The sequence below is a fragment of the Corvus cornix genome, chromosome 11 (genome assembly GCF_000738735.6).
Source record: "Corvus cornix cornix isolate S_Up_H32 chromosome 11, ASM73873v5, whole genome shotgun sequence".
NCBI lineage: Eukaryota > Metazoa > Chordata > Aves > Passeriformes > Corvidae > Corvus > Corvus cornix.
In genome coordinates this window covers 1,115,137-1,133,125 of record NC_046341.1, presented here as the reverse complement: position 1 = coordinate 1,133,125, position 17,989 = coordinate 1,115,137, and the positions used below count along the sequence as shown (strand labels likewise).

General features: G+C 64.7%; 5 protein-coding genes across 8 annotated transcripts in view; 2 read left to right on the top strand and 3 right to left on the bottom strand.

The window, feature by feature from the left end:
* The first annotated feature begins 47 nt into the window (after positions 1–47).
* CDK10 (cyclin dependent kinase 10) lies at positions 48–3,372 on the top strand. The gene is made up of 13 exons (XM_039558409.1): positions 48–220; positions 330–402; positions 850–921; positions 1,011–1,113; positions 1,229–1,310; positions 1,665–1,732; positions 1,942–1,994; positions 2,079–2,148; positions 2,228–2,287; positions 2,373–2,496; positions 2,577–2,716; positions 2,820–2,872; positions 2,962–3,372. The coding sequence occupies exons 1-13, from the start codon at positions 68–70 to the stop codon at positions 3,057–3,059; spliced, it is 1,149 nt and encodes a 382-aa protein (XP_039414343.1). The 5' UTR covers positions 48–67; the 3' UTR covers positions 3,060–3,372.
* Positions 3,373–3,637: 265 nt separating this feature from the next.
* Positions 3,638–5,518, bottom strand: SPATA2L (spermatogenesis associated 2 like). 2 transcript variants are annotated; one of them, XM_039558407.1, is made up of 3 exons: positions 5,433–5,518; positions 4,698–5,046; positions 3,638–4,619 (listed from the first exon to the last, which is right to left on the bottom strand). In XM_039558407.1, exons 2-3 carry the CDS (start codon positions 5,043–5,045, stop codon positions 3,801–3,803), a joined length of 1,167 nt encoding a protein of 388 aa, XP_039414341.1. In that variant the 5' UTR covers position 5,046; positions 5,433–5,518; the 3' UTR covers positions 3,638–3,800. The 2 variants fall into 2 exon arrangements, with proteins under 2 accessions (XP_039414341.1, XP_039414342.1); XM_039558408.1 differs by lacking the exon at positions 5,433–5,518 and adding an exon at positions 5,277–5,424.
* A 306-nt stretch (positions 5,519–5,824) lies between these two features.
* Positions 5,825–9,625, bottom strand: VPS9D1 (VPS9 domain containing 1). Its single transcript, XM_039558406.1, has 14 exons — positions 9,532–9,625; positions 8,989–9,061; positions 8,813–8,905; positions 8,551–8,713; positions 8,137–8,248; positions 7,933–7,995; positions 7,705–7,757; positions 7,538–7,625; positions 7,338–7,423; positions 6,784–7,247; positions 6,511–6,640; positions 6,239–6,433; positions 6,079–6,160; positions 5,825–5,923 (listed from the first exon to the last, which is right to left on the bottom strand). Exons 1-14 carry the CDS (start codon positions 9,580–9,582, stop codon positions 5,912–5,914), a joined length of 1,665 nt encoding a protein of 554 aa, XP_039414340.1. The 5' UTR covers positions 9,583–9,625; the 3' UTR covers positions 5,825–5,911.
* Positions 9,626–10,113: 488 nt separating this feature from the next.
* On the top strand, positions 10,114–17,610 carry ZNF276 (zinc finger protein 276). Its single transcript, XM_039558413.1, has 10 exons — positions 10,114–11,525; positions 11,629–11,681; positions 12,282–12,782; positions 13,597–13,675; positions 14,740–14,820; positions 15,131–15,241; positions 15,318–15,393; positions 15,743–15,860; positions 16,104–16,203; positions 16,838–17,610. The coding sequence occupies exons 1-10, from the start codon at positions 10,864–10,866 to the stop codon at positions 17,121–17,123; spliced, it is 2,067 nt and encodes a 688-aa protein (XP_039414347.1). The 5' UTR covers positions 10,114–10,863; the 3' UTR covers positions 17,124–17,610.
* The window catches only part of FANCA (FA complementation group A), a 32,633-nt gene continuing 32,179 nt past the window's right edge, over positions 17,536–17,989 (bottom strand). For 2 of the 3 annotated variants that reach the window (XM_039558411.1, XM_039558412.1), the window contains exon 43: positions 17,536–17,795. In XM_039558411.1, the coding sequence (XP_039414345.1) occupies positions 17,688–17,795 (108 nt within the window). In that variant the 3' untranslated portion in view covers positions 17,536–17,687. The remainder of the gene's footprint in view (positions 17,796–17,989) is intronic. The other variant, XR_005602900.1, reaches the window with a different exon arrangement.

Sequence of the window (17,989 nt, the reverse complement as noted above, 5' to 3'; positions counted from 1 at the left end):
TGGGCGGGGCCTGGCGGTGGGCGGGGCCGGCGGGGATAATAGCGCGCGTGCGCGGGCGGAACCCGCCATGGCGGACATGGCAGCGGCTGAGGCGGGAGTGCCACCGGCACCGGCATCGGCATCGGCATCGGCATCGGCACCGGCCGAACCAGAGCTGGAACCCCTGCGGCTCCGGAGACTGCGGGGCGACGGCTTCTTCGAGGTTTCGGCAGCCGATCGGGTGAGTGCAGCGGGTCCCCGGGGGTGTGAGAGGGCTCAGGGCCGGCGGGGGGGTCCCCGGTGAGGAACGGTCGAGGCGGCACCGCCTGGACGCTGCTCTTTGGTTTCAGCTGGGACGGTGCCGCAGCGTGAAGGAGTTTGAGAAGCTGAACCGGATCGGAGAGGGCACGTACGGCATCGTGTGTGAGTGCGGGCAGTGCCTCCCGGGCGCGGGCGGCTCCCGGTGCGCTGCGGCCACGCGGGACCGGGAAGGGACCCCCAAGTCAATTCCGTTCCACCCCCTGCCATGGGTAGGGACGCCTTCCACTAGACCACACTGCTCCGAGCCCAACCTGGCCTTGGCCGCTTACAGGCATGGGGCAGCCACAGCTGCTCTGGGCACCCTGTGCCAGGGCCTCCCCACCCTCCCAGGGAAGAATTCCTTACCGATATCCCATCCATCCCTGCCCTCTGGCACTGGGAAGCCGTTCCCCCGTGTAGAATCCCAGCACGGGTCCCTGGGATCCCCAGGTCGGGAGGGGCCTGAAGCTCACCCAGTTGCACCCCTGCAGCTGGGCTGGGGGGCCGAGGTGGGGTCGGGATGAACCCAGGTGTGTGTCCTGGTGCCAACGCAGCCTGTGCTGCCCCCAGACCGTGCCCGGGACACGCTGACGGACGAGACGGTGGCACTGAAGAAAGTGCGGATGGACAACGAGAAAGATGGTAATGGAGGAGGGGGGGAGCAGGGGCTGCTCTGTCCTGGCTCTGGCTCCAGCCCGTTCCTGCAGCACGGCTGTTCCTCCCTCCCCCAGGAATGCCCATCAGCAGCCTGCGGGAGATCACCCTGCTCCTGCAGCTCCAGCACCCCAACATTGTAGAACTGAAGGAAGTGGTTGTGGGAAACCACCTGGAGAGGTGAGAGTCCCCTGTGTGTCCTCCCTCTGCCTTCCAGACCTCCTTGGAGCCCTGAGCCACCTCAGCAGACAAATCTGTCCTGGGGGAGGCTCTGACCTTGTCTTGTCTCCAACAGCATTTTCCTGGTGATGGGATACTGCGAGCAGGACCTGGCCAGTCTCCTGGAGAACATGCAGACACCCTTCTCAGAGGCTCAGGTATGGGGTGCAGCAGGATTTGGGTCCAGCACCCCTGAGAGGGTGCTGCCATTCCTGCCAAAATATGTGGGCACTGTGAGGGGCTCCCTAGACCTTGAGGTGGGGGATGCCAGGGATTCTGATGCAGCCTGATTTGCTGAATCTCAGTGAACCCTCCAGGGACTTTCCAGGCTGGATTTGGGGCTGGAGCAAACTGTCAGGGAAACAGAGCTGGGAGAAAATGCCCACCCAGAACCCCCTGGGAGGACACAGGGGTGGAGGGACTTCAGGACACCCCAGTGGGTTTGGCCTGTGGGGGTTTGTCTAGCCAGCGCTGCTCCCGCAGCGGTCACAGTTCCTGTCCTCTGTCCCCAGGTAAAGTGCATCATCCTGCAGGTTCTCAAGGGCCTGCAGTACCTCCATGAGAACTACATCATCCACAGGTGGGAGCGGCAGGATGGAGCTGTGGGGACAAAGGGGTGTCTGGGGACGCTTCCCATGTGCTGGGAGCAAGCGGCACCATCAGGAGCTGCTCCGGGTGGGGGTTTGGTGCCCATCAATGTGGGAGCACCAGCAGGGTAGGGAGGCCATAGAATGATGGGATTGGCTTCTCCCTGCGGTCTCTCACCTCCAGCTGCTCCATTTCCCACAGGGACCTGAAGGTTTCCAACCTGCTGATGACCGACAAAGGCTGTGTGAAGATAGGTGAGTGCTGGCACCTGCGTCCCGCTCCAGCCGTGCCCGGAGCTTAGAGCTGGGCTCCCTCCTGACTGTGACTCTCTGTTGCAGCTGATTTCGGCCTGGCACGCACCTACGGGATGCCCCCCAAGCCCATGACCCCCAAAGTGGTGACTCTGTGGTGAGTGGCTGGTGCCGGGGCGGGTCCTCCCAGCGGGATGGGCTCGTGCTGGCTCTGCCACCAAGCGTCCCCTGTGCAGGTACCGCGCACCAGAGCTGCTGCTGGGGATGACGACCCAGACCACCAGCATCGACATGTGGTAAGGGGGGTGCTGAGGCTGCCTGGGTGGAGCTGGGGGGCTGCAAACTGCGGGGGGTCACTGGAAAGGCTCCTGTGCTCCGCAGGGCTGCCGGCTGCATCCTGGCTGAGCTGCTGGCACACAAACCGCTGCTGCCGGGCACCTCCGAGATCCACCAGATCGACCTCATCGTGCAGCTCTTGGGGACACCCAACGAGAACATCTGGCCGGTGAGAGCTCCCTGCCCATCTTCCCAGTCCTGTCTCCCTGGCTACTCCCCTGGCCCCTCCTCACATGCAGTTTCCCTCAGGGGTTCTCCAAGCTGCCGCTGGCCACCCAGTACACCCTGCGCAAACAGCCCTACAACAACCTGAAACACAGGTTCCCCTGGCTCTCAGAGGCTGGGCTGCGACTGCTCAACTTCCTCTTCATGTATGACCCCAAGAAAAGGTAAGAGCCAGGCAGGATGCAGGGTGGGTAGGGCAGGGAACCTGCCCCACGCTGTCCCCCAGGCTGGGGTAGTCCCTTCCACTTGCCCTTGTGCCCCCCACAGGGCCACAGCCAAGGACTGCCTGGAGAGCTCCTACTTCAAGGAGAAGCCCTTGCGTAAGTACCCCCCCCCGCCCTGTCCTGGGGCAGGGCAGGGCAGGACTGGGAGGCTTTGGGTCCTGCTGACACCTCTCTGTGCCCCACAGCCTGTGAGCCAGAGCTGATGCCCACCTTCCCACACCACCGGAACAAGCGGGCGGCCGGCACGGGGATGGAGAGCCAGGCCAAGCGCAGCAAGCCCTGAGCTGTCCCATGGGAACAGGCACCATGTGTCCTGGCTGAGGTGGATTCCCTCAGCCCAATAGTCCTGGCCAGTGCCACGGGCTCCATCCATTCCCAGGACGGCTCCCAAAACCATCTCCCTGTGTGGGACGGGGCAGGCTCCAGTCTGGGGCGGGGCGAGTGTGGCCCCAGGGTCGGGAGTGAGGAGAGATGGGGCCTGGGGATGCCCAGGCTTGGCAGGGCCGGTCCTGTCCCACAGGGGTCCTGGCTTGTGCTGTCTGTGGGGGGCAACCCCGACTTTGCCATCATTAAAAGTATCTGAATTGGCAATGGTAGGAGGGAGTGACCTCATGCTTTGGTGCCAGCAGGGTTGGGAGAAGCTGTGGCTCTGCTCTCCTTCCTCTGTCTCACACATTCCTCCCTAGGGACAAGGATACCTCCATGCCAGCCCAGGTTCTGCCTACCTTTAAGTGGATCCTGGCTCCCACTCTCATGGGAGGTGGGAGCTGCTCCTGTAGGGTGATGTGCTGTCAGGTATCACTGCAGACCCTGCCCCTGGACCAGGCATCTTGGTCCCCCGCACCAGGACAGAACAGCCCATGCTGAGGCAGCCACTTTACTGATGCACTGAATAATTTACAGCAGCAGTGCCCGGGCTGGAGCAGGGCCCAGGCACCGCTGTCTCGGGGGCTGATGAGTCCGGTGTCCTTGTGCCACGCGGTGGCCGTGCCCCTCCCTTCCTGGCAGGCAGGCAGCAGCCGTGTTAGGAGCGGGGTGCAGAGCCCTCAGCCAGCAGCATGTCCAGCTCCGTGCGCTGCAGCCAGAGCCGCTGCTGCCGCTCCCCGCGCAGCTCCTGGCCGCGGTGCCGGCTGCGGCAGGCGCGGCCCGTGGCACAGCCGCCAGCGTGCAGCTGCCGGCAGGTGCTGCAGCAGTACGAGGGCAGCATGCCCCGGTGCAGGCACGAGTGCAGCTGGTAGCACGGCAGCTCTGGGGCATCCTGGGGGCAATCCTGGTGCTCCCCCAGCACCTGGGGACTTCTGCCGGTCCCCACCGGCTCCTGCTCCGGGAAGAGGTGAGAGGAGGTGTCCGGATCAGCGCTGCCCACGGGCTCCGGCCCAAGCGCACCATCGCAGCGTCCCCAGCCCCTCCTGGGCACATCCTGAGGGTCCCTCCACAGCGCTGGGGGAGCTGTGTCCTTGCCCCCTGTGTCCTCGGGGCTGGCTGGTATCTCCTGGTAGAGATCTACGCTGTCCCCACAGTCAGCAGCTGCCCCGCGCTGCGTCCGCAGGTCCTGCAGCATCTCCAGGTGCCCCTTGACCCCCGCGGCCCGATGCCGCGCCTCCAGCAGTTCCTCGGCACGGGGCCGCGGCAGTCGCAGCGCCAGCTCCGCCAGGATCTCACACTCCAGGCGGCAGGCAAGGAAGCCGACAGCGGCAGCAATCAGCGTGGGCCCCGGGGGCAACCGGGCCACAGCCAGGCGGTGCCGGTCCTGCCGCTCGTAGCCCAGTCGGCCCAAACTCCACACCAGGTCCGCTTCGGGGAGCGCCGGGCGCAGCAGGTGCACGTAAGCACCGGAGTATGTCTGCAAGGAACAACGGGAGGCGTGGCTGGAGGTGTCTGGGTACTCCCACGACATCCCCTTACCACCTTAGGGCCTCACCTGGATGGTGCCGAACTCCCGGCGCCACGGGAAGAGGTAGAGGTTGACGGCCGCCAGCTCCAGCAGCCGGAAGGCGCCGGCCAGGCCCCGCAGCGCCAGCCCGGTGTCGGGGTGGTCCCGCAGCCCCCGGGCCAGCAGTGCCAGGGCGTCCTCCTGCAGAGCCCCCAGCAGCGCCGGCTCCCGCTGCAGCCGCTGCCGCAGCCGCTCCGCCACGGCGGGGTCGGGGCAGGTCCCAGCGGGGCCGAACTCCCGTTGCAGCGAGCGCCGGTACTCCCGGTGGAACTCCTGCCGGAACTCCTGCCCGTATTCCTGCCGCTGCTCCTGCCGCAGCGCCGAGCCTGCACACATGCTGGGGGTACAGCAGCGTGAGATCCCACCCTGGCATCCCCCTCCCAGACCTATGAAGATACCCCCGCCAAAGCCTCAGCCCCGGAACTCCGCTCACCCGAGGCCTCCCCGGCACCTCCCCGGTCCCGGTCCCCCCGGTCTCACTCCCTTGCTTCCCCCTGTTCGCCCCCCCGAGGCCTCCCGGTGTTCCCACCCGCCCCTGGTTCCGCCCCGGTCCCGGTTTCCCCCCACCTGCCGGTCCGGCCGCTCGCTTCCCCCCCCGTTCCCCTTCCGCGCCCACCGGGCCGGAACGCACGTGCCGCCCGTGGCTCCGCCCCCGGGGCGGGGCCGAGCCCGCGGACAGCGCCCCCTGCAGGGCGGGAGGACCCGGGGAGGGGGCGTCAGCACCTGCCCGGGGCTGTGGGGGTCCCGCACCGCCCCCTCCTCACTGCAGGGACTCCACGTAGGACAGGGCGCTCTGCAGGGACGTCAGGCAGTACCCCTCCTCCCCGATCAGGTACCTGTGCCCACACGCATCACACTGTCACCAACGGGACACCACCACGGGCGCCAGGCTGCCACCGCTGGGACACCGGCACCACCGGGACCCCAACCCAGGCACCGCACGAGCACCGCACCGTCATGGCTGTGACACTGCCGTGACCAGGACACCAGCACAGCCACCACCCCTCAGCCCTGCGCTCCCAGGAGCTGCTGTTGCCACCCCCATCCCGGGAGGGTGACACTGTCCTGAGCCCAGGGCTGCCTGCATGGCCCAGCACCCCGGCACGTACCCCTCATGGATGAACTCCTCCAGGGCCGTGCACTCGGAGAGCAGCTGGGGCAACCCCGTCTGCAGCACCACGTAGGACAGGATGGGCAGCAGGTCATCTGCCCCACTGTGCCAACAGGGACTCGTCAGCCATGGTGGCCACAGGGACTGGTGCCCCAACACTGCACCGGCCGCAGCAGCCCCCAGCCCCACACCTGCCCCATACTCCCCACGCTCCCTGTTCCGCTCTGTCTGGCCGAGGGACGTTGTTCCCGTACTCACATGGCGGCCGTGGCGAGGCTCCGGGCGTCCCGGGTGCCGCAGTACTCCTCGGCACACTCGCAGATGCCACGCAGGGCTCGCACTGTGGCACAGGGCGACTGTCAGGGTCAGGGTCAACGCCAGCCCCGGGCCCCCGCCCCGCGTCGCCACCGCCGCTCACCGATGCACTCCCAGCTTCCTGCGGGGACAGGTCTCCAGCGGGATGAGGCGCAGGTCCTGCACGGCGGAGGCGTATGCGGGGCGGCCGGGGGTGGGCGGGAAGAGGCGTGAGGCCAGCCCCATGTCGGCGGGGCTGGCGTGCCGGTGCCGCTCCATGCTGCGCGCCAGGGCCGCCTCGCGGGGCTGCTGCACGGTCCTGAGGGCACAGAGGTGACAGGGGGGTGCCAGGAAGGGAGCAGTGGGTCTCAGACCCTCCAAAGCGGGTCATGGTACCTGTAGAGGGCCAGGAGAGGGGCCCAGAGTGGGGGGAAGAAGGCCTCCTCCAGGCAGGCCAGGCACTGGTCCTTGCCGGCGGCAGTGCCGAGCCCCTCGAAGGCCAGCAGAGTCAGAGCCAGCAGCCTGTCTGGGAAGGGCAAGTCACAGAGCAAGCTGGGACCCCTGTCCTACCCACACTGGGACTTCCTATCCTGCCCACCCTGTGCCCCGAGTCATAACGGGGTGCAGGAGAGCCCACAGACAGCCCTCATCTGCCCCCCACTCCCTCACCAATGGCGTTGTGGATGTCCCTCACGACGCCCTTCAGCAGCTCCGGCAGCGCCGTGTCCTGCCCGGGGCCGGCCGGGGTCTCTGCGGGGGCCCAGCCCTCAGGGGACGCCAGGAACCGCTCCAGGTCCTCGAAGGAGCTTTCCCGGGGGGTCTCGGGGGGCTCGGCGGGCCCCGGGGCGCCGCTGTCGGCGAGGGGGGTGGTGGTGGACTGGCTGTGCCGCAGCGCGGCCGGGCCGTGCTCGGGCACTGAGAACATGCAGTGGAGGCTGCGGGACGCTCGGAGCCGGCGGCCCCCCGGCTCGGCGGGCAGCGAGGAGCCCCCGGCGTCCAGAGACAGGAAGGAGAGGCCCGAGGGGGAGGCGGGGGAAGCGTCGGCGGGGCCGCGGCTGACGGCGGGGTAGAGCCGGGCGTACACCGCACACTGCAGCCGCCGCAGCAGCTGCGTGATGGGGTGCTCGGGGCAGCTGTGGGCAGAGGGACGGGGTGGGCAGGGGGCACCGGCAGCAGCCGCAGCCCCCTCGCTCTGGCAGGGCCGTGCCCACCCCCGGCAGTACCTCAGGAGGCAGGAGAAGAGCCCTGACACCACTGAGAGATCCGCCGGGCTCCGCTTCAGCTGCGCCTTCCACTGCCTCGGCCAGTCCTGGGAAGTGTCCAGGGCTGGTCATGGGGAAGGTGCGGCACCCTGCCCCACGGCACAGCCTCCTGCCCCACGGCACAGCCTCCAGCCTGCCAGCAGCCCCTGGCCCACACTCACATGGTCCTGCTCATACTCAAGGATGGCAGCGTAGAGTGCTCGCTGCTCCTGCTCCTCGGGGGTGAGGGCCACGCTGCTGGAGAACCTCCTGGGGACACCCCGGGCCAGTGAGCGCACTGCTGAGTGTCCCCACAGCGCAGGGCCCCTGTGGTGACATCCCCACTCACCGGTTGGCCGCCTCCTGCAGCCGCAGCCGCCGCTCCTCCATCTTACGCTGCAGCTGGGCCAGGCACAGTTAAGGGTCCGGAGCCACCACCGTGCTCACCCACTGCCCTTCGCCCTCCTCCATCCCCCCAGCTGGGACCCCAGAGGCCTGCGTGGGGTCGGTGACACCCAGGACAGGGCAGAGGCTCCGCTGGAGCTAGCTCTTGGAGCAATCCCGCTGGGAAGGATACGGTCTCCTCCCGGGCCTTGGCGATCACCAGGTTCTCCATCATCTGCCGCTGCAGGGACAGTGTCTGCAGAGCAGGAGGAGCGTTGGGAACATCCACCCACACCCCGTGGCCAGCAGTGGGGAGTGGGGGATCCCCCAGGAACCCTCTCCCTGCCTGGCTGCCGGCTCCATGCGGCTCCCAGCCCCTCCCCAGCCCCCCACTTGCCAGGGATGTCTTCTGCACGGCCTGGCTTGGGTTCAGCCGTGCCACCCGCGCCTCGTAGGCCGCCTTCAGCTTCTGGTTCTGCAGAGAGGCCTCCTCCAGCGGCGTCAGCTCCCTGTAGGAACGGCCTCAGCACCCGTGACAGGCCACAGGACATGTGCCAGGACCCCATCCTGCCCCATGACCCCCCAGGCGGGCATGGGGCCACTGCCAGTCCTTGTGTCCCAGTTCTTGCCAGACCCTGTGTCCCAAACCCCCCAAGTTTGAACCCCCCATGTCCCACCCACTGTGTTTGAGCCTCCCATGTCCCAGCCCCTGCATCCCAGTCCACATCAGCCCCCCATGATCCACCCCTCTGTGTCTCAGCCCCATGTCCCAGTCCCCGTGTCCCAACTCCCATGCCCAAGCCCCCCGTACTTCCGTGCGCTCTGTGCCTCAGCGATCTGCAGCTTCTGGAAGATCTCCGGGGGCAGGAATGGCGAGAGCTTCCCCCCCTCATCTGAGCAGACCCGGCGGTGCCTGGAGAGGGGCGTGGGGCCCCCACCCCGCTCCTGTGCAGCCGGTTTCACCTGGGCTTTCCCTGGAGACGGGGGCAGGACAGGTGGGCTGTGCCTCACCACCAGCCTGGCCCTGGGGGGGCACCCAGCTCCCCAAAACGGGACCCCCACCCCTCACTCACCCAGCGCCGCTGCGATGGATTTGACCCTCTCCAGGCACTGCTCCGCCAGCTTCAGCAGTTTTGGGGTGTCAGGCGTGACCCCCTCGCTGTTCTCTGTGGGGAGGGGGTGCTGAGGTCACTGCAGGACTTCCACCGACCCCATGGTTCCGCGGGGGGGACAAGGGGTCCTGCCTTACCCGTCCCTGCCGCCTCCTCCTGCAGGGCCTGGGCGATGAGGGTGATGCTCTTCAGGTACTCCACGTAGGCCTCCTGCCAAAGGGGGGGCTGAGCAGGGACTCCCAGGGCTGGGGGAGCTCGGGAACCCCCAGGGGGATCGCAGGGTCCCGGTCCAAACGGGAGCCGGGGGGAGCCCGGGGGTGCGAGGCTAGTCCGGGGGTGCTGGGTCAGACCGGGGATGCAGCCCCGGGAGTGGGGCGTGAGTCCAGGAATGCGGGGGGAGCCCCGGGATGCGGCTGAGCCCCGGGATGCAGGATGAGACCGGCAGTGCAGCCCCGCGGCTGGGGGCGAGACCGGGGGACGCACCCCGGCGATGCGGGGGGAGCCCAGGGATGCAGGAGAAGCCGGGGATGCAAAAGGAGCACAGGGATACAGGAGGAGACCGGGGATGCAGCCCCGGGGATGGGGGGGTTGAGCCCGGGGGCGCGGGGGGAGCCCCGGGGGTGCAGTCCCGGGGATGCGGCGGAGCCCGGGGGTCCCTCCCCGGCCGTGCCCGCGCTCACCCTGGTCCGCCCGGCGCTGTCCATGCCCAGGGCGCCGCTCGCCGCCCTCATGGCTCCCTGCAGCCCGCGGGCCCCCCGGCCCGGCGCGGGCCCCTCGCCGGCCCCCGGCGCGGCCATGGCCGCGGGGCCGCCCGGAACGGCGCGCTGGGGCCGCGGGCCCGCCCGGAGCGCGGCGGGACGGACCGGGCGCGGCGGGTCCCCCGGCCGGCGGGGGCGCTGCGGGCGGGCGGAGCCTCCGGGCCCGGCGGGGACGATGAAGCGCGATCGGCGCGGGCGGTTCCTGGCGGCCCCGGGCGGCCCCCGGGCCCCCCCCGCGCCCCGCCGGACCCCCGGCACGGCCGCCCGCGGCACCGAGCCCGCCGAGCCCCCCGCGGCCGCCGCCTGCGCACCGGAGGCAGGTGAGGCCCGAGCGCGGGGACCGGGGCGGGGGGAGCGGGGACACGGCCGGAGCCGCTTCCCCGGGGCCTGAGCCGCTGCGGGGCCACCGGCGGGACCGGCCGCCACCGGGACGGGCTGCGAGGACCGGCTATGGGCGAGCCCTTGGTGTGGCGGGGTTCCCTCCGCACTGCCGGGGTCAGACCTCCCGTCCCGGGGCTTGGTGCCGAGCGGGGGCAGGTCAGAACCGGCCCGTTTGTGTGGAGTTTTCTTCCCCCCTGAAACACCGAACATCCCGGTGCCGGTAACGGCAAAGCAAGGAGGAACTCGGTACCCGGGGAGGGAGAGCGGGGGAACCTCCCGCTATTTCGGGGTGCTCGGCCACCGCCTGCTCCGGTTTGGGGGTGACCGGGACCCTCCCTCCGTCACGGTTTGAGTGTGGTCAGGACACTCCCGCCATCCTGTTTGGGGTGACTGGGACCTTCCTGCCATCCCGGTTTGGGGTGGCTGATATCCGCGCGTGTTGCAGCTGGGGCAGGAGATAAGCGGGATCTCCAGCGGCTCCCTTGGGTGCTGTGACACCGGCGCTGCCCCGGGAGGGCGGGTGGCTCACGGGGCACTCACAAACGGGGACTCCGGCCCCCCCAAGACACTCCCCCAGCAGCTGCTGCCCTGTCCCACCACTGTCACCACCACTGTCACCACTCCCGCGGGCTGTGGTGAGACCCCCAGGGCTCAGAGCACAGCTGGGCTGGATCAGGGCCGGGAGGAGGCTGTGCTTAGGGTTCCCTTCACACTGCTGGGGTGCAGTGGAGGGATGGAAATTATTCCACAGAGAGGGAACGCCACAGGACAGTGAACTGGGTGACACTTTCCATCCTGCCCCGCTATTCCGGGTTGGGAGCTGCATGTCCCCAGCTGCTGCCCCACTCCAGGGTGCTACTGGGGAGCTGAGGAATGGGACAGCCAGCACTGGGGCAGCCAGCACTGGGGCAGCCAAGGGACACAATGCCAGCTGTAAATACTTGGGAGATAAACACCGGGGAAGGGGAAGAACTGCTGAAACCAAAGGATGGCATTGGCAGAGGCCTGGGAACACCACAGCAGAGAGGAGGCTCTGCCACTGGGACAGTGGGGCCAGAAAGGGTGATTTTGGGTCAGCTGGTGTCAGAAGGGTCTTCTGCCTGGATTTTCCTGGATTGCTTTGCTGAAGGCGGGGCTATGGAGGCAGCTGGCATGAAGGGAAGGAGAGCACCTTTGGGTGGATCAGTGCCATTCCTCAGCAGCCACGCTCGATCCTCCTCGGCAGGAATCGGCAGAGCCCTGAGCACCGGCTACTGCCGCCTGTGCCACGGGAAGTTCTCCTCGCGGAGCCTGCGCAATGCCTTCGGGAAGGTGCCCGTGCTGGGGGAGAACTCGGAGAAGCAGCGGCGCGTGGACCAGGTGTTCTTCGCCGACTTCCAGCGGCTGGTGGGCGTGGCGGTGCGGCAGGACCCCGCGCTGCCACAGTTCGTCTGCAAGAAATGCCATGCCCAGTTCTACAAGTGCCGCAGCGTCCTCCGGACCTTCATCCAGAGGGTGAATGCCTCGCCCACGGGCCACGCCAAGTCCAAAGGAAAGTACGTGGCCTTTCTTGCCTCCTGGGAGCAGCACGGTGCCGTGTGTTGCCACGTGGTCCCTCCATGACCCTCAAATCCCACTGTGCCACTCTTGTTTTTGCAGGAGCAGCGGGGTCGAGGCGCAGCCGGGGATGGAAGGAGGTGCCTCCTGCCTGGGTGAGTGCTCGCTCCCCTTTTCCTTCTGCCACGCCACCAGTGGAGGGCTGGGGTTGATGGGTGCTGAGAAGTGACCACATGCAGGAGGGTTCTGGTGTCCTTCAATAGGGCTGGTTCTCCTTCCTCCCTCTGGCTTCCCAGGAGAATCTTCACCTTCCTGAGCTGGGCCAGATAGGCACAGGCTCACCTCAGGGTGGGAAGAGCAGGCAGAGCAGATTTGGGTGGCAGTGCCAGGCCTGTCCCAGCTGCTGTCAGGCACTGGGGACAATTGGAAATACCCTGTGAAGCAAATGATGGAGGGAGGTGGTGGAGTCGCTGTCCCTGGAGGTGTTTAAGGAAAGACTGGATGTGACACTCAGTGCTCTGGTCAGGCAGGGTGGTGTTTGGTCACAGGTTGGACTCAGGGATCTCAGAGGACTTTTCCAACCTCAGTGGTTCTGTGATCCTGGCAGGCGCTGGGGCTGCCCTGCTCCAGCCCTCTGGGTGCAGCCCCTTGGGGTGGCTCCCACCTGCCTTTCTGGGGCAGCCCTGGGGGGAGCAGATCCACATCCCCATCCCCCCCGTGCCCAGGCCTGACTGTGCTGCCTCTCCCCTGGCCAGTTGACTTGATCACGTCCAGCCCGCAGTGCCTGCACAGCCTGGTGACGTGGACGCACACGCACGCCGGGAGCTGCGACTCGGTGCCCGGGCTGCGGAGCGTGCTCTCCTCCGAGTACTGCGGCATCATCCGCGCCGTCTGGGGCTGCGGGGACGGCCACGACTACGTCATGGACACGGACTCGGACTGCAGCTCCGTGCTGCTCGACAACGCCCTGTCCGTCAAACGGGAGTGGAGCAAGGGCACAGCGCAGCAGCGCTTGACTGACAACGGGGCCGGGGCGGACAATGCCGAGGCTGTTCCTGCTCCCAAAGCCCAGCACGCTCCAGTAAGGACAGCTCCTTGCCAGCAGCCCGCCAACAAAGCGACCACGGCGGTGCCACTGAATGTGGAGAACGAGCCGCCGCAGGACAGAGACCCGTCTCCCTCGCAGCTGGACAGCGCGGCCTCCGTCAGGGAGCAGGCCCTGCTGCAGCCCGTCTCCCCGCTGAGCACTGCCACAGGTAAGGGGTTTGCTTCCTGATCTCCCTCCTGGGGAAGGACAGGGAGCTGGAGAGGTGGCCCAGGGAGCAACAAGGGGCTGGGCCCTCTCCCTGGAGACTGCTGTTCCTCAAGGAGGGCGCAGATCCTTCTGGGCAGTGCTCAGCGATTGGCCTCTGATCAGGGAGGAGGGCACTGAGCCATGCAGAAGGGACAGGGGAACACGGGGTCACCCTGCTGGCTCTGTGTGCTGTTCCCCTTCTGATAGAGGGGAGACCCTGCTGCCGTGCTCTTTCCAGAGGTACAGGATGGTCACTGGTTCCCCAGCACTGTTTGCTGGATGTTTCTTTCGGCTCGACCCTGAAGTTGGGTTTCCCTGCTCCACAGCAGCTGATGCTGAATCCCAGGAGCCCCTTCTGTCCCTAAAGGAAAACTGCTGGGTGAACTGCCCCAAACGCCACTTCCAGAAGTGAGGAATTAACACCCATTTTGAGTTGCAGAAGGGGGGCTGTGCTTAGCTCCCACACCCACGGGAGATGTCCGCTGCTGGACACAGGAATGGCAGCTGGGACTTGCCTAGGGACAAGTCTGTCAGTTATGGGTGTCACAGGAGGAACCAAAAGCTGCTCCTGGGAGCTGCAGGGTCAAGGTGGAGCACAGGGAGAGCCATTTCTGGGCAGAGGGGACAGTTTGGTTTAAACAGTCATTGATTGCTATGGAGCATGTGTTCCCCACGGTGTGACCACGCAAGTGCACCCGGAGCACTCGGCTCCTCCTCGGCCGACGTGGGTCTGCTGCTTTTCCTTGTAACGCACCGTGTTCTCCTTCATTCCCTAGGACAGTTGAGTGGGAAGCAGGTTCTGTCTGCAACGTCGGATGAGCGGGTAAAAGACGAGTTCAGTGACCTTTCTGAGGGGTGAGAGAAGAGTGGGTTTAAAATAGCCTAAATGTCTTCTTTGCCAGTGTGAACTCCCCCACCCAGAGAGCTCTTTTTCCACCAGCGTGGGGGCTCGGAGCAGTGGCTCTGCCGCAGCCACCGTGGAGCTCGTGGCTCTGAGGCTCTGAGCTCCCTCCTGTGCTCTGGGGGGTTTGCACACACGTGTGCTCCGTGCTTGTCGGCTGCTTCCAGCAATCCTGGCCCTGTTTTGTCCCCTCTCTGCGCTGGGGAAGGAGCCGTGCTGGGAGATGCTGCTCCAGCCCCATAACCCCCGGGCAGTTCCCTCCGTGGCTGGGGCTGCGGGAGAGCAGTGGGAGCGGGAATGCAGGCACGGGGTGGCACGAGGAGAAACCACCCCGTTTGCTCCCAGGGAAGCGGGAGGGACCTGGCAGCTCCACGGTCCGTTGTGAGCAAGGATTTGGCTCAGTCCAGCACAGGTGTTTGGAATGGGGCTGTAAATACACAAGTGCAGGCGTTCCGAGTCTAAAGGGCCAAGTGCAGAGTGACTCCAGTGTCAGCTGAGCCTGTCAGCTGTCACGTTAAAAGGGCAGCAACAATTTATTGCCTATTTCCTGTCTTCAGGAATTAATTGCTTCTTGTATGGCTTAAGGCCTAAAAGGAGGAAAAAGAAAAATCCAAATGTGGCTGTTACATTTGAGGGAACACAGAATGACCTGCAGCTTCATTAACCTGCGCCAGACAATTACGCGACGTTCTTGCTCCACAAAATTCCTTTTCCCGGTAGAGGAAGCGGCAACCACATCCCTCACCCATGAATAGATCCTTTCAGTAACAGCCGTTTTTTTGTTCTCCTGACAGTGGTTTGATTATTCTTGCAGAGTTTTAGCCCTAAAAGGTCCTGATTTGGGTCTTTGCTGGGTTCACCGGCGCTGTGTTTGCTCGGGGAGAGGACGGGGAGGAGAACACGTGGAGCGGCCGCCGTGCTGTGCCGTGGGGGAGATGGATGTGCTGGGAATGGGGAACTGCTGGTGCTGAGGGTCAGCCCGAGGTCACGTTGGTAAAGGGCAACTTCTCTCTCTCAGGGACTTCTTGAGCGATGATGAAAGCGAGAAGAGAAACGTGCAATCTTCAGATGACTCCTTCGAGCCTTACCCCGAGAAGAAGTAAGGGGCTCTCGGGGTGGGTGGGGGGCGGGTGCCCACCCCCACAGGGCCAACATCTCTTTCCTTATGGCTCTGTTCCCTACACATTCCTGCCTGGGGGCCACGGAGGTGCCCCCAAGCTCCCCGTTGGGTTAAAGCTGGGCCGCATCCCTCATCCCCAGCCTGGCACAGCCACAGCCCAGCTCATCTGCCTGGGGCTGTGTGTGCTCCTGCTCTGCCAAGTCATAGTCAGCTGTAACAACTGGGGACACTTAGGTGGGTCTAAAACCAAGATCAAGTCTTAAACCACTGTCCTGGTTCTTTCTTGGAGGGTTTCTGGCAAGAAAAGTGACAATAAAGAAGCAAAGAAGGTAGAAGAGCCCAAAATAAGGAAGAAGCCAGGGCCTAAGCCAGGCTGGAAAAAAAAAATCAAATGTGAACGGTAAGGAGAGGGTCTGGCAGGGCTGGACCGGGCTGCAGCCCCATGCTCACACCACCTCACACACCTCTGCTTGCAGGGAGGAGCTGCCCACCATCTACAAGTGTCCTTACCAGGGCTGCACCGCTGTCTACAGAGGGGCTGATGGCATGAAGGTGAGCTCGGGCTCTGCTCCTGTCCCACACTGGTGGCTCCCAGTACTCCGGAGCCACTTCCATGTGAGCAGAGGATCCCTGATGGGTTTAATTCCCCGCCCTGCTCTACAGGAGGCAGTCAGTCACTAAAAGCAGCCTGCTGGGAGTCCTGGCCTTTTCCAGTCTGCTCTGGCTCTCCCTGTTCCTCCTGCCACTGGCTCACTTCCCTTGGAACAGGCTCCACAATGTCTGGCTAAAGCCCCTGCTGCCAGGGGTAGATCGGGATGCAAATCCTGGTTTTTCACATGGTGGTCTCGGTGTTCAGGGATCCAGTTTGCTCCCTGACAGAAGCTCTGTCCTTGCTTTGCAGAAACACATCAAAGAGCACCACGAGGAGGTGCGGGAGAGGCCCTGCCCTCACCCTGGCTGCAACAAGGTGTTCATGATCGACCGGTACCTGCAGCGGCACGTCAAGCTCATCCACACAGGTGTGTGCCAGCAGGTGACAGGTCACAGACACCCCGCACCTCGTGGCACCACGGTTGGGGGTGCTGAGGCTCTGGGCGGGGGTGGCACCTCACGTGGGCCTGTGAATGGAACAAGGGGCACACAGAGGAACGCAAGGCAGGGGAGGGGTTCAGACTCCCGCAGGGAGCGTGGGCAGCTGCGTGTGCGGGGCACATTCCAGGAATGCAGCAGAATCCATGCCTCTCTTCTGTTGCTCGTGGCAGAGGTACGGAACTATATCTGTGATGAGTGTGGGCAGACCTTCAAGCAACGCAAACACCTCTCGGTCCATCAGATGCGGCACTCGGGAGCGAAGCCCCTGCAGTAAGTGATTCCACCAGGGAGCAAAGGGATCAGTCACTGACCCTGGCACAGTAATTCTGGGATACAAACCCTGCCTGGAGCTGGCAGCATCCTGGCTGGATCACTTTAAACGGAATGAATGAGAGGGTCATGGAGCACCTCTGCTATGAGGAAAGGCTGGGAGTGCTGGGCGTGTTCAGCCTGGAGAAGATTCCAGGGAAACCTCAGAGCTGCTTCCAGGGCCTAAAGGGGCTCCAGGAGAGCTGCAGAGGGACTTGGGACAAGGTCCTGGAGTAACAGGACAAGGGGGAGTGGCTTCCCACTGCCAGGGGACAGGGTTAGATGGGATGTTGGAAAGATATTCTTTCCTGTGAGGATGGTGAGGCCCTGGCACAGGTTGTGGACTCCCCGTCCCCGAAGTGTCCAAGGCCAGGTTGGACAGGGCTTGGAGCAATGTGGGATAGTGGAAGGTGTCCCTGCCCATGGCAGGGGGTGGGATGGGATGAGCTTTAAGGTCCCTTCCAACCCAAACCATTGCAGGATTCTGTGATTCAATGAAATGTCCATCCCCAGCACCTGCTCCAGCCCCAGCGCTCTCCCCTGGGCTGAGCGAGGCAGCACCAGGCTGGTGCTGAGCCCCCTTTGCCTTCGGCAGGTGTGAGATCTGTGGGTTCCAGTGCCGCCAGCGCGCCTCCCTCAAGTACCACATGACCAAACACAAAGCAGAGGCGGAGCTGGAGTTCGCCTGCGACCAGTGCGGGAAGCGCTTCGAGAAGGCCCATAACCTCAACGTCCACATGTCCATGGTGCACCCTCTGACCCAGACTCAGGACAAAGCCAAGCCGCTGGAGCCAGAGCCCATCCTCCTCCTCACTACTTCAGGGACTGCGGAAGGCCAGGCGGTGAAGCCAGAAGTGACTGCACAGCCCGAGCCCACCTGAGGGGCCGGGGACGCGTGCCCAGCCCAGCCCCGTAGAAGCCGTACGGCAGTGGAGATTTTTAATCTACGTTTTAGTCTCCCAAAGAACTCCGTGGAATTAGCTTCAGCTTGCTCAGAAAAGGCTTGTTCTCATGCAGTGGTTTCCATGCTCACGTCTGATTCAGCAGTGTTGTACTAAGAGTGTCTAATCCCAGGGGAGGGGACGTTGGCAGCACCCCTTCGTGTCCCCAGCCCCACGCACACGTTGTAGAAACCAAGTTGGCCACGACTGTTCCCTGCCTGCACAGAGGTGCCCTCGGGGGTTCAAGGGGGACAGAGGACAGTGGGACAACTTTCAGGAGACATTTTGTTTTGGAAAAAGAAGGAAAAAAAAAAAAAACAACATAATTATGATGCCCAAAGCAAGTCTAAACTGAAAATTTGTAACCTACTTTTTATTGTAACAAGAGCTTCATGGTTATGCTTGTAATAAATTATTTACAAAGTAATTTGAAAAAAATGGCCCAGGTGCGAAAGGTGGCTCCTTGTGCTGGGTGTAATGGGGGTGTTGGGCTGGGTGTGTTCCTCAGAACAGTTCCAGCTCTTCCTCCAGCTCCATGTCCACAGCAGGCCGTGAGAAGTGCAGGAGGGTGGCTCCCAGCTCCGGGTCAAGTTCTTCACAGGTGCTCAGGAGCTGGGGAGAGGGCAGGGAGCCGGTTTAGATATGCTCGTGCTTCCTCAAAGCTTCAGTTCCCGCTACACCGGAGCATTTTGCTGCCTCTCAGCCAAGCACAGGCAGAGGAGGGGGAAACTTCCACTCATGCCTTTGGCTGTGCCTGACACTTCCCTCAGCCCAAGCGGGAATGACCGCACGAGGGCAGGGTTTGA